The 13,085-nt window shown below is 34.9% G+C and overlaps 1 protein-coding gene across 1 annotated transcript; it reads left to right on the top strand.

The window, feature by feature from the left end:
* The first annotated feature begins 448 nt into the window (after positions 1–448).
* On the top strand, positions 449–4,178 carry LOC145140609 (uncharacterized). The gene is made up of 7 exons (XM_079074042.1): positions 449–1,082; positions 1,165–2,025; positions 2,159–2,625; positions 2,761–3,083; positions 3,216–3,294; positions 3,410–4,055; positions 4,165–4,178. The coding sequence occupies exons 1-7, from the start codon at positions 449–451 to the stop codon at positions 4,176–4,178; spliced, it is 3,024 nt and encodes a 1,007-aa protein (XP_078930168.1).
* The last annotated feature ends 8,907 nt before the right edge of the window (positions 4,179–13,085 follow it).

Here is a 13,085-nt window from a genome sequence, read left to right as displayed (position 1 = left end):
CATATTTTACCGGTTAATATTTGTATCACAAAAATAGTTTTATGTTTGTCAACTTCACCATCCAACCTCAAAGGTCACGATTTTTATAAAAACGAATGGTGACTTCGACATTTTTATACAAATAATTACACCAATCTTCAAATAGTAAAAGTGAGACATGTAAGCCATTATCCAATAGTAAAAGTGTCGATCTCAATTAAACCATTCTACTAATATTCTAAGCCATTATCTAATTATAAAAGTTATTCAACCATTCAAATTAGAAAATTTTTAAGATTGGTTCAGCATTCGGTCATTAGCTTTGTGAAACGAGTCGTTGTTAAGGTACCTTTGCGATGTTTGTATGGTAACTATATATTTACTTCAAATGTCATATATGAATTCAAATCAACATTAATGAACATACAATATTGTGTTATTTAAATTTATACTTTTCAGATTTAAGACAATGAACAATCCAAGTAGAAAGTGGATGTATGAAAGAAAAGATAATTGTAGTTGTCTATCGCTTTTTTTCGTACAAGGAGTGAAAAAATTTATAGATTTTGCTACCAGTCAACATAGGTTCATGGACGAAGATAAAATCAAATACCCATGCATCAAATGTCGTAACATACCATATAGAGAAGTTGATACTGTTAAGCATCATTTGTACAAATTTGGTTTTGTTGAGGAATATTGGTTTTGGGATAAACATGGCGAAACATCAATTAATGATGACAATATGTTTTTCGGGGTGGATGATTCAAACACAAATTTTAGTGAAGGTGCATGTTCTTATAGAGAAATGGTCAAAGATGCAATGGCTCCTGATTTAAATACTAGTAATCCTGAAGAGGAGCCAAATGCACTAGCTAAAAAATTATTTGATATGCTAGATGGAGCTGATAAAGAATTGTGGAATGGATGTAAAAAAGTGAGACAACTATCTACTGTAGCTAGACTATTGAATATAAAATCAGAGTATCGCATACCCGAGCAAAGTTATGATGCTAACTGCCAGTTGATAAATGATGTGTTACCGGAGGAGAATAATATGGTAGGTAGTTTATACGAGAGCAAAAAGTTAATACAAGCACTAGGTTTGCCTATGGAGATGAATGACTGCTGCAGGTTTGGATGTATGATATATTGGAGGCAATATAAAGATCTTTATCGGTGCAGATAGGTACAAACGGTCAAAAAATTTGGCCAGATGTTCTCGTGTATCCTTTAAGAAAATGCATTACTTTCCTTTAACTCCAAGGCTGAAGAGACTGTATGCTTCACAAGCCACAACCGCTTCCATGCGATGGCACTCCGAGAATCATGAACATGATGCTGGAGTAATGTGTCATCCATCCGATTCAGAAGCTTGGAAGCACTTTGACAAAAGTCATCCTTCATTTGCAGCAGAAGTATGTAATGTAAGATTAGGCCTAAGTACAGATGGGTTTGCACTACATGGAGCATTTGGAAAACAATATTCATCTTGGCCTATTATTATAACACCTTATAATTTGCCACCTTCTATGTGCATGAAAGAGCCTTACATGTTTTTGACCGCACTTGTGCCAGGACCGTCAAACCCTAAGCATAAAATATATGTATTTTTGCAACCAGTTGTTGCAGAGTTGGAACAGTTATGGGAAGAAGGCGTAGTAACATATGATATATCTTTAAAACAAAATTTCCATTTAAGAGCAGCTTTGATGTGGACAATAAGCGATTTTCCAGCATATGCAATGTTGTCCGGATGGTCTACAGCAGGTAAGCTAGCATGTCCACATTGTGGGAAACATACACAGGCATTCAGACTAAAGAATGGTAATAAGATGTCATGGTTTGACTGCCATAGAAGGTTTCTACACGTAAATCACCCATATAGAAAGGATAAATATAAGTTCAAGAAGAATCGTGAAGTGACAGAAGGTCCTCCTCCAAGTAAGAATGGTGAACAAACTTTAAGGGAGATTGAACAATTAGGTTTGGTAAAAGTGACTGAACTAAATGCTGATGATGTAAACAAAAGATGTGGCGATCATGGTTGGAAAAAGAAAAGCATATTTTGGGATTTACCATATTGGAAAACAAACCTCATTAGACATAATTTTGATGTTATGCATATTGTGAAAAATGTATTTGCAAACTTTTTTTTACACTGTAATGGATGTCAAAGGGAAGACGAACGACAATGTAGCAGCCAGAAGAGATCTGAAGCTCTATTGTAGGGAGAGAAAAGGAGTCGATGATAATGAAATAGCGTACTACGCTCTGGACAAGAATCAAAAGAAACCCATATCCGAATGGGTGGAGAAATTGCGTTTCCCCGATGGTTATGTTTCTAATTTGGGGAAGTGTGTTGATTTAACAAGGTGTAGACTGTTCGGAATGAAAAGCCACGATTGTCATGTTTTTATGCAAAGATTGATGCCAATTGCATTTCGTGAGATGTTGCCAAAACATGTGTGGGAAGCATTAACAGAGTTGAGTATTTTCTTCAAAACATTAACAGCAACATCAATCACAACAAAAGACATGGAAAGGATTGAAACCGAGATCCCAATAATTCTATGTAAACCAGAGACGATTTTTGTTCTTGGTATTTTTGTTCTTGGTATTTTTAATTCCATGGAACATTTACCAGTACATTTGCCATACGAAGCAAAGATAGCCGGTCCCGTCCAATATCGGTGGATGTATCCATTTGAAAGGTTAGTATGATACATCATAATGTATGTTGCTATTTTTGTAAACTAATTTAAATAATCTTCACTATAGGTATCTAAATCAGTTGAAAAAAGATGTGAAAATAAAGCTCGAGTGGAAGGGTCCGTTGTTAATGCGTACTTGCTACGTGAAGCATCAATATTTTGCTCTCATTATTTCGAGACTGGTGTCCCCACACGTAATAGAAAGTTGCCTCGAAATGATGATGGAGGAGGAGATGAGCAACCGGATGCTAACAACGACATGTTAGATATATTTTCATATCCTGGGCGTCATTATGGAAGATTCACGAATAGAATGATGTCTGATGAGGAAGTGCATGCTGCCCAAACTTACATACTCCTTAACGAAGATAAGATCAAGCATTACATCAGGTACGTAACATATGCATCACTTTTAATTATAATAATCATTTGTTGTGTAATTGTTATGAATAACATTTACATGCATGATTTTGTTTATTACATCATAATAACTTTAAATATGTTATTCAAATGGTGATATAGAATATTTGAAGAAGATATGATCGAACTTATTGGGGATATGGATGAACATGAGCTTGCAGCCGAAGTTGAGAAGAACTTTGTAGTATGGTTTCAAAACTGTGTGGGTGTTATTTTTGTATTTTTTTAATTTTATTATTTTTTGTTATGGTTTAATTAACTCTAATTAAGTGTACGTTTTACCATTTTTCATATAGGCACGTAAGTTTCGGATAAACAACAAGTATATATTTGACCTTTCCAAAATGCCATTCAAAAAAGTGAAATTATATAGTGTATACTTTGTCAATGGTTACAAGTTTCACACAGAAGCTCATGGTTTGAACAAATCAACAACCAATAGCGGATTGTGTGTTAGTAGCCAAGGAGGTGATTATTATGGTAAGGTAGAGGAAATTTTAGAAGTCGAGTACCCTGGTTACCCAATTAAAACCACAGTTTTGTTTAAATGTCATTGGTACGATCCAACACCTAACATAGGAGTTAAGGTTCACAAACAATATAACTTGGTCGAGATAAACGTCAAAAGAAAATACAACAAGTTCGAGCCGTTTGTTTTAGCCATGCAAGCCACTCAGGTGTGTTACATTCCTTACCCAAGTTTGAAAACAAACAACTCGGACTGGTGGGCTGTATTTAAAGTTAAACCTCGTGGTTGGACCGATGAAAATCATCCTCAAAAAGACGTTGCTTTCCAAGAAGATGAGGTTGAATCAAATGAAATCATTATACCAAGTACAGCCAATACAGACAATGATGATGATCATGACATGTCAAGCAGCGGTTCAGATAATGAAAATAACATTGATGAAGAAGGTGAAATTCATGAGGACGACAATGATGGTATTCCTCACAACGAGGGTAGTTATGAGTATAGTACATCGAGCAATGAAGAAGAAGAAGAAGAAGAAGAAGAAGATAATGAGTAGATGTTTTTGTTTCTTTACAAAAGGATGGTTACATTGAAAGCATTTACTAAAAGGGGATATGTGTTTTTGAGATATTTGTATGTACAATATTTTCATTAAATATCCAATTAAGTAATCGTTTATGTTATAATCCAGTTTTTTTACATTGAAATGCTAAAAAAATATTTAAGATAACATAAACATATATAATAGAAAATGTTTGTTCTTTCCTAGTATTAAATACATATAAAATACAATAAAACAAACAAAATATATTGCCAATTCAAAAACATATCATCTAAACCATATCTTATAAATTCCATTGATCATAATAATAATTCATCCATAGAATAAGAAAATTAATTAAGCATACAACATCCCAACAAAGAAACAAACCATACATACCATCATGAACTTGAATTCCACGGGTTTTATTGCCGGTGAAAATTTCCATAGCTAAATGTCTATGAAATTGAACTACTCCTTATCAACGTTACTATGGAATATAATTTCGTAACAAATGCCGTCACAAATTAGCTAGGCTTTTTGTTCCATAGCAAAACAAGCAAACGAAATCAAATTCCATAGCAGAATTCCCTAGAAAATACCAACGAATAGTACTTCCATAGCAAATCAACTATGGAATTGGTTTCCGTCACAAACTCCGTTGCATAGTAACCACGATAATTAATTCCATAGCAGCAGTACAACGAAAAGTGATTTCATAACAAATGTCGTTGGAAAATTGCTACAAATTTGTGTTCCATAGAAATATCGATAACATAATACCAACGGATATGGAGTCGGTAGCATTTTCCCTAGCAAGTCCCATTCTCGCTACCATAAATAAAATCCGTAGACAATGTGGTAGCAACAATGCTATGGAACGCCATTCCATAGCACGATCCATTGCAGATTAATAATGAAAATACGTTCCATAGCGACCTTCCCTTGCAAAATCACGTTTTTCTTGTAGTGATTCCCCTTAAGCGCTAATATGACCATGCGCTAAAATCCTTTTCATGAACCTTTAGAAGATAAAGCACTAATCTTCATTTGAGGCGACACTACCTCTAGATCATATAGGCAATGTTTTACAACATCTTCGTTGCTTAGATGTCTCCAAAACTTTGTTAAAAAGCCTCAACTCAACCTCGTTCTCAGGAACAATGTACTACCCTACCTCACATGAATCTATCATTATTGATAGTACCTTGATTTTCCTCTACTATCATAGACAAATGACAATTATATATAGAAACACCTTTTTGGTTCAAAAAAGTTAAATTGTTAGGAACAAATGTGATGCATGAATTATAAACTTCACATCACACATCGTGTATCATTAAGCAACCTGAATTTATAAATGTTAACCAGGCCCCACACAAAAATCAGAAAAAAGAATATTACAACAAAAAAAAACCTTATTCTAATAAAAGAATCATTTTTCGCGCACACGGCATTTTCTCATCCCATATATTTTTAAAGTGAATTTCCAAAATTGCCCTTCTTTAAACTTTAAAAATAGCATAGATTCCACTGGTTTTAGCCAAACATGGAAATTGAAAGAGGTGAGCTCAGTCGGGAAGTGGGTAGCATCAGTTAGTTGAATGGTTGGAGTTCGAGTAACCATTGTTGAGTGTTTGAAGAGTGATTTTTAGGGTTTCTTGTAAAAGGGATCGAGAATTGTGCACGAAGGAGCCTTTATTGCTCTAATACCATATCAACATATTCAAGAAGGTAATATGATTGTATTGTCCATTGAAACTTGAGAGGCTTTTATAGACGCGTTACAGATGCTTAAGGAGCTATTACAAGAAAGTATTGACAATAATATTATAGCTATTGACTATACAAATATAGACTTCATTTTGTGACCTTGGATACATTTATAATAAGGTCTTCTGGGAAAAATTGAAGTACCATTTTTGATATTACGTTATCTATATTCATATATCATTTTGTGACCTTGGATACATGATAATGAAATATCCAACAAAATACTTTTTAATCTGATAAAATCCATTTGGGTGTATGGCAAGCATACATTGGGTTGTATATATATAATTCTCAATGGATTGGACTTATTTATTTATTTTTTAGTTCGGGATCAAGATCATGTAAGTAATTGAATATATATACATATATATATATATATATATATATATATATATATATATATATATATATATATATATATATATATATATATATTAACTGGCTATATTAAACTATTTGAAGGAGAGAATTTTTCTAGGTTACATTCTTAATAAACATCTTGAAATTAATGGTATGTTTTAACTTTACTTGTAACTAAAAGAACATTTATGAAATGTGAAATTGGCTCCTAAAACCATTTTAGTTGTATTAAATGTATTAACTTGTTTAACTATTCACTGAACCTATATATATACCCCATCTCCTCGAGTGATACTCACAAATTCAATACAATCTATCTCTTTTACTTAAAAAAAATTAAAAATGGTTCAACCAAGAAGTCCATGCAAAATTCTCTTGATCATTGTTCTCTGTACCGGTTAGTTTTTACATATGGATTCCTTGCCAAATAAATCTTTAGGGTTTTTTCTTATTATAATGGTTCACATTCCATCTATAAGTCTCTAAATCCTTTGTCATTGTTTTATATGTGCATAGTTTCATGCAAAAGTCTCCCTGTCTTCATGGCTCTCCATTAAACCAGCATTATTACTTCATTTCCAGTTTTAAATTACACTATTTTATTAAATTTACTATGTATATCAACTTATCAATATAGGCCTTATATGCATGACTATAGTAATTTGAAATTGTTTCTTTGGCCTTGGTTGCAGCACTGTGTTGGAGACCGCTGATAAGCTCTACATTGGAGACCGCTGATGGGACAATGGCTTTAAATATTAGCAAAATCACTGATCCAAAGGATTACTACTGTTGTAAAAGTTTTAAAAGGCCGAATTGTAATCCAGAAGTTTGTAACAATGACTGTACAAATAAAGGGTGCGTGGGTGGGATTTGCAAAATAGAGGGCACCTTAAAATGTCATTGTAGATGCTAAAGCATATTGGGATTTTCTTTTGATTGGATGTTGCATGCTGAAATAAATAATATAAGAGATCTTTTATTTATTTATTTCCTATTTATAGAGTGAAATTAAGGAGTAATTTAATGATTGTAAGTTACAATAATGTGTTATGGGTATCTATTATGCTCTATCATGATCTGATTGAGTACGGTTTGTATTATTTTTAGCATCACATTGGTCGCATTTCGTTGAAACTATGAGAGAAATTAACATTAAATTATAAAAAAATGTGAGCCAATTCCAAAGGTAAGGAAAAGAAAAAGGGAAACATCAACATGCAAACAACCAAAATTAAAACTTATAATCAAGGATGCCAAATATGTGGTCATAAAAACATGAAAACTTTAGATCAAATGAAAGTTGTATATATGTTGATGTTTTACTATTCTACTCGTTTGCTAAAAGAAAAATAGATCGAAAAAGAACTAGTAGCGAGTAGCTAAGACAACAAAGAGGAGCAAGCATCTATAGTGTTGCAACCAAGTTGATGGATGCAAAGAAAAAAGAACATCAAAAAATCATTAAACTAAAAGTGCGATGTTGTAAAGATTAATAACTGTAACAACCCGTTATTTCGGGTCAATAAAAGTCAATGAAATTCAAACAAGGGTCAAGTAATTGGAAAATATTTGATATAAATAAAATTGCATCTAATTATGTGTATTTGGTAAAGGAATAAAATAAACTTAAAAATCAAAACTTTTCTCTTTGGAACCGAGAACCTTCGCACCGAAAGCCCTTCTTCGGACCACAAACCACCTCACCGCAAACCCTTTTCTCGGTTAGAGCTTGGAACGAAATCAAGGTGATTTCGGTTGGACTTTTCGGCCGAAAACCCTCTCTTTATATATATTTTCACCTGAAAACAAAAGTCATTTATCACTTTTCAAACCGAAAACACACTCATTTTGCTCTCAAGTATCATCCAAGAATCTTCAAATCTTCAAGCGAAATCGTTCAAATCTTCATAAATTCACCAAGAACACCAAGAAAAATCTTCAAATCTTCAAGATTGACCGAAAACCACCTGGACCGGGAACTCACTCAGACCGAGAACACCTTAAGACCGAAGACTTGGTTCTCGGTTGATGTTTTAGACTGAAATCAAGGGATTTCGGTGAAGGGTAGACCAAAAACACCTAGCAACACTCCAAATAACTTCCGATAATTTTTGTAAGTATTTCTTACATAAATTAGTGTTGTCTAACACTTTAATTAATTATTTCACTAATTTAAATACGACCACGTGTTTAAATATTATTAGGATACCGTTATTTCCACGTACGCTAGCCCGAGGATCGTCACTTCAATTTCGCGATCCGAATGCGAACACGCACTAGAGGTGAGTTCATACCCCTACGTTTACACTATTTTACAATGTTGTTAGGGGGATACAAGTAAAACACAAGGACTCTTGTGTTAATATTCAAACAATTTCAAACCGTTTCAAAACATTTGCAATCGTTTCAAACCGATTTATCGCTTCATTTTATCATAATATATTTATATACATTAATAACTCTTTTGTAACATGTCGAGCAAAAGGGTATCTTTCACGAATCGCTTACTACCGTTTTTATACACACTGTTAAATTACAAAGGATTCAGTTCATTACAGAGCATACATTTAAACTATAATAGGTATAGTTTGTGAACCACTACACTATTTTGCTAAGGGCAACAAACGAAACAAGAACATACATTTAAACTATAATAGGTATAGTTTGTGAACCACTACACTATTTTGCTAAGCGCAACAAACAGAACAAGATCATACATTTAAACTATAATAGGTATAGTTTGGGAAACACTACACTATTTTACAAGTTCAAGAACACAATACAGAAACAAATATATAAACTATAATAGGTATAGTTTATGGAACACTACTCTATTTCACTATTCAATGATACACTACTAAATAATTATTTAAGTATAATTTTTTTACATTACAAAGTACACTACTACAAGGTAATACATACAGTTTCAAGTACAAGAGAACACTATAACGCTACACGTAAACTAGTTAATACATGGTTGTGAGGCACTACTTCGTTGTAACCGTCAGGGTACAGGTTCAAGTCTTATAAATTATAATCAGATTCTCCTGGAGGGAGAGCGTGAATTTTTGTATAGATCTATACGGGACTGACAACCCCGCACCTGAGCTGCTTGCAACAGCTAGGCCGACAAGCCTGGGGTGACAAATGTCATAACATTCCGACGCCTGAAGAACGTCGTAGAGGCCACTAGATCATATTAGCATGGTTATATGAAACTCACAATAGTATCAACTAAAACATGGTTTATGGGATTTACACCCCTTCAAAGGTTTTATTTTAAATATTGAAACTACAGTACACTATTTCACACTACAACTGGTGGATTCCAGGGTATTCATACAAAAGGTTTTCTTACAAACACTACTAGGATACACTACTTTTCTAGTGATGAGTACACTAGTACAACATACTATTTAAGAAAACATTCAGGATATGGTTTTATTTATTAATAAGACTACAACATATTACTACAGAGTACAGTAACAAACATACATTTTGGTCTTAAGGTCTAAGACTACATTTCATTTACTATAGAAAATATTGGATTTTCTGGAGGAACATACTAATGTTTTTCAAAGAACAATGTCAAGCTTTCCATCACTAAAACAAGCTTATGAACTCACCAACTTAAATGTTGATACACTTTCAAAATCACTTGTATTATCAGGGAAACGTTAGACAGGTACGCTACAAGTTTTTGAGAAGACGGAGCATTCATGGTGTCTCGTTTATAGTTTTTGCTATACATTTTTGTGTTATACAAACAATGTTACAAACTCAATGTAAACACTATATTATCAATGCAATGGTTCTTGTTACTTTGATTACTATTATTCAATTATTGTGATACTGTAAATGACGTCCTCCGCCCCCGAACGTTTCCTCCATTCCGGTTTGGGGGTGTGACAGATTGGTATCAAAGCATTGTTTATAATGAACTAAGTATATCAAACCATGTATGATATACAACTATAAATACAATGGGGCTGTAGTGCTCTGACTAAAAGTATACTTTTAAAATATAAGTCTTTTATAAGAAGTATACAAACATACATACAAAGCAGAAACAATATCACAGTGAGAACTACACAAAAGTATTTAGATGTTGGACACTACAATTAAACCTAGACAGTTATGTAATCATATCTGGAATAAATATAGCCTGATCAACTATATTTATTCGAGATACGACCAACATGTGTTTGGGAGTGATTCTGGTGTTGCAACAAGTCTAAAACTTACCAACAATACATATAAGAGAAACTCTAGAACCAAACATAAAGATAAAATACTATAGGAGTATTTTATGATCCTACAACACTAGAACAAGAATATTTAGACCTCTATAGTTATATATAAATTGTATACACTAGGTGATGATAGGGGGACCCAGTGTGGGCCACACTATACAAATTCTTTACAAGTGTTGCTATAAATGAAGTTGACGATTGTTTACTTATATTAGTAGACTTCCACTGTAAATCGCTTAATAGAACACTATAACAGTCCGGATAAGATATATCTTGTTCATTATCACCTGACTCATGACCACTATAGAGGACTTATCATCATTTTCTCTTAAACCGTTATAGAGAAAGATGCCTCCAAAAAAGTCCAACAGGAAGAAAAATAACCCTCCGACGAATCCACCACCGCCACCACCTCCACAGTATGACCCTGCTGTCTTCCAAGCAGCAGTAACCGCCGCCGTGGCAGCCGCTATGACATAGATCAATGCAAGTGGCACTAGCGAGGCGGGTAGTGGTGCCAACCCTTCTAACCACGGAGATAGTCATGGACACCCAAGGTAGTGTTCCTATAAGGATTTCATGAACGCTAAACCCAAATCCTTCGATGACACCGGATGTGTCATTTACTTTAACATGCTGGTTCGAGAAGGCCGAATCAATATTTGAAATCTGTGCATGCCCCGAATCTAGCAAAGTGAAATTTGCAGCATGCAATTTCATAGACAGACCCGTCACTTGGTGGAACAACCAAGTCAAGTCATTGACTCTCCCAATAGCCAATGCCATGAGCTGGGATGACTTAAAGGAACTAATGCTAGCAGAATATTGCCCCAGAGGAAAGATACAAAGGCTAGAGCAGGAGCTCTGGAGTCTGAAGATGAAGGACTCCAATATCGCTGCATACACTGCCAGATTCAGTGACCTGGCTCTTCTGTGTCCCGGGATGGTCACCCCGGAGAGTAAGAAGGTGGAAAGGTATATATGGGGATTAACTCCCCCGACTCAAGGAAACATTATAGCTGCTAATCCACTTGCTTTTGACAGTGCCAAGTGTCTGGCACAGACACTAGTGGAGTGCCAAGTGTCTGGCACAGACACTAGTGGATCATGGGGATCGCCAAGGCTCCATGACAGCCATTTCTGAACAACCCAAAGAGGGTGGCGGCAAAAAGAAATTCTAGAACAAAAGAAAGGGGCAATCATCGCAGGAGCCCTCAAAGAAACAACAAACAGTGGCAGTCCAAGCTGCTGCCATTCCAGCTGTTACTCCTGCTGCTCCAACACCTCCTAGTCGATACGCTGGCAACCTGCCGAAGTGCAACAAATGCAACTTCCACCACCACGGGCCATGTCGGGAATTGCAATGCACTAACTGCAACAGGAAGGGGCATACTGCCCGGTTCTGTAAGACACCGACACAGCCTAATGCCCAGGCCCCCGGAGCTGGAGTAGGCCAGGTGTGGAATTTATCTTCCTCCACCTCCTCCAATTATTCTCCCTGACCCACATGTTCGTCGACTTGAAAAGTTCAAGGTCACTCAAACCCTATTGGCAAGCAAACACCAAGATGGAAGGTCTGTGTGTGCACATGTCTTAGAGATGAAGTCACACATTGACAAGCTGGGAATGTTAGGTGCCGTTATCTCGAGGAAGTTGGTTGTTGACTTGGTTCTTCAATCACTTCCTAAGTCACATAGTGATTTCGTTAAAGATTACTATATGACAGACCACGACGTGACCCTTATCGATCTTACTTATTTTCTTATTGCTGCTGAATCAAAAATGATTTGGCGCACTGGTAATGCAAATTTGATTGGAAGATCTACTTCCCAAACTTCTATGGACATTGACAATGGAAACATTGGAAGTCCATAAAAGTCTTCTCTTCCCAATTGAAAGAGATCGGCCAAGGTCAAATCGTTTGACCAAATGGTAAAGAGAAAGACTAAGTTTGTGATTGTCCCGTGTATCATTTCAAGAGAGTCTGTTTGTTTCTATTGCCAAGAGAAGGGGCATTGGTTGCGAAGCTGCCCTGACTACCTGAGAGATCTAAGAGATGGTAAAATCAAATTGTATGGTTCTACTTCAGGTAATTTCACTATCTAACTCTATTAAGTTCCTACTTATAGGTTCTTAATACATGATGTGATGAGATCAAATTTTGATGTTTTGTAGGATCGAAGAAAAGAAAGGAAGCTTAAAGGAAAAACATGCTGAGTCTGATCGCGAAGAGATAGATTTCGATCGCATGATTCGATGATCAGAATTGTGAGTTGCTGCTTAGGAGTTATGATAGTTTTCTTAGAAATATGTAGTAACATAGTTTTCATTTGTAATTGCATTGTAAGGACAAGTTTTTCCGCAGTTTTATAAATAAAGAAATTTTTGATTTTATCTTATTTTATATTTCCTTACAATGGCATTTGTGAAAATTGATGTTTGTATGTTTCTAATTTTAGCAATATGGATTTGTTTCTTTCATTGTGGTAGTGTCTAAATTTACCAAATAAGGAAAGATTCTCATCACCCAAGTTTCAATTGGATAGAAACTTGGAATCATGCAACTTGCA

The sequence above is a fragment of the Lactuca virosa genome, chromosome 9 (assembly GCF_052849685.1).
Source record: "Lactuca virosa cultivar CGN04683 chromosome 9, Lactuca_virosa_CGN04683_v6, whole genome shotgun sequence".
Lineage (NCBI taxonomy): Eukaryota > Viridiplantae > Streptophyta > Magnoliopsida > Asterales > Asteraceae > Lactuca > Lactuca virosa.
The sequence above is the reverse complement of the archived record's forward strand: the minus strand, read 5'-3'. Positions and strand labels throughout refer to the sequence as shown.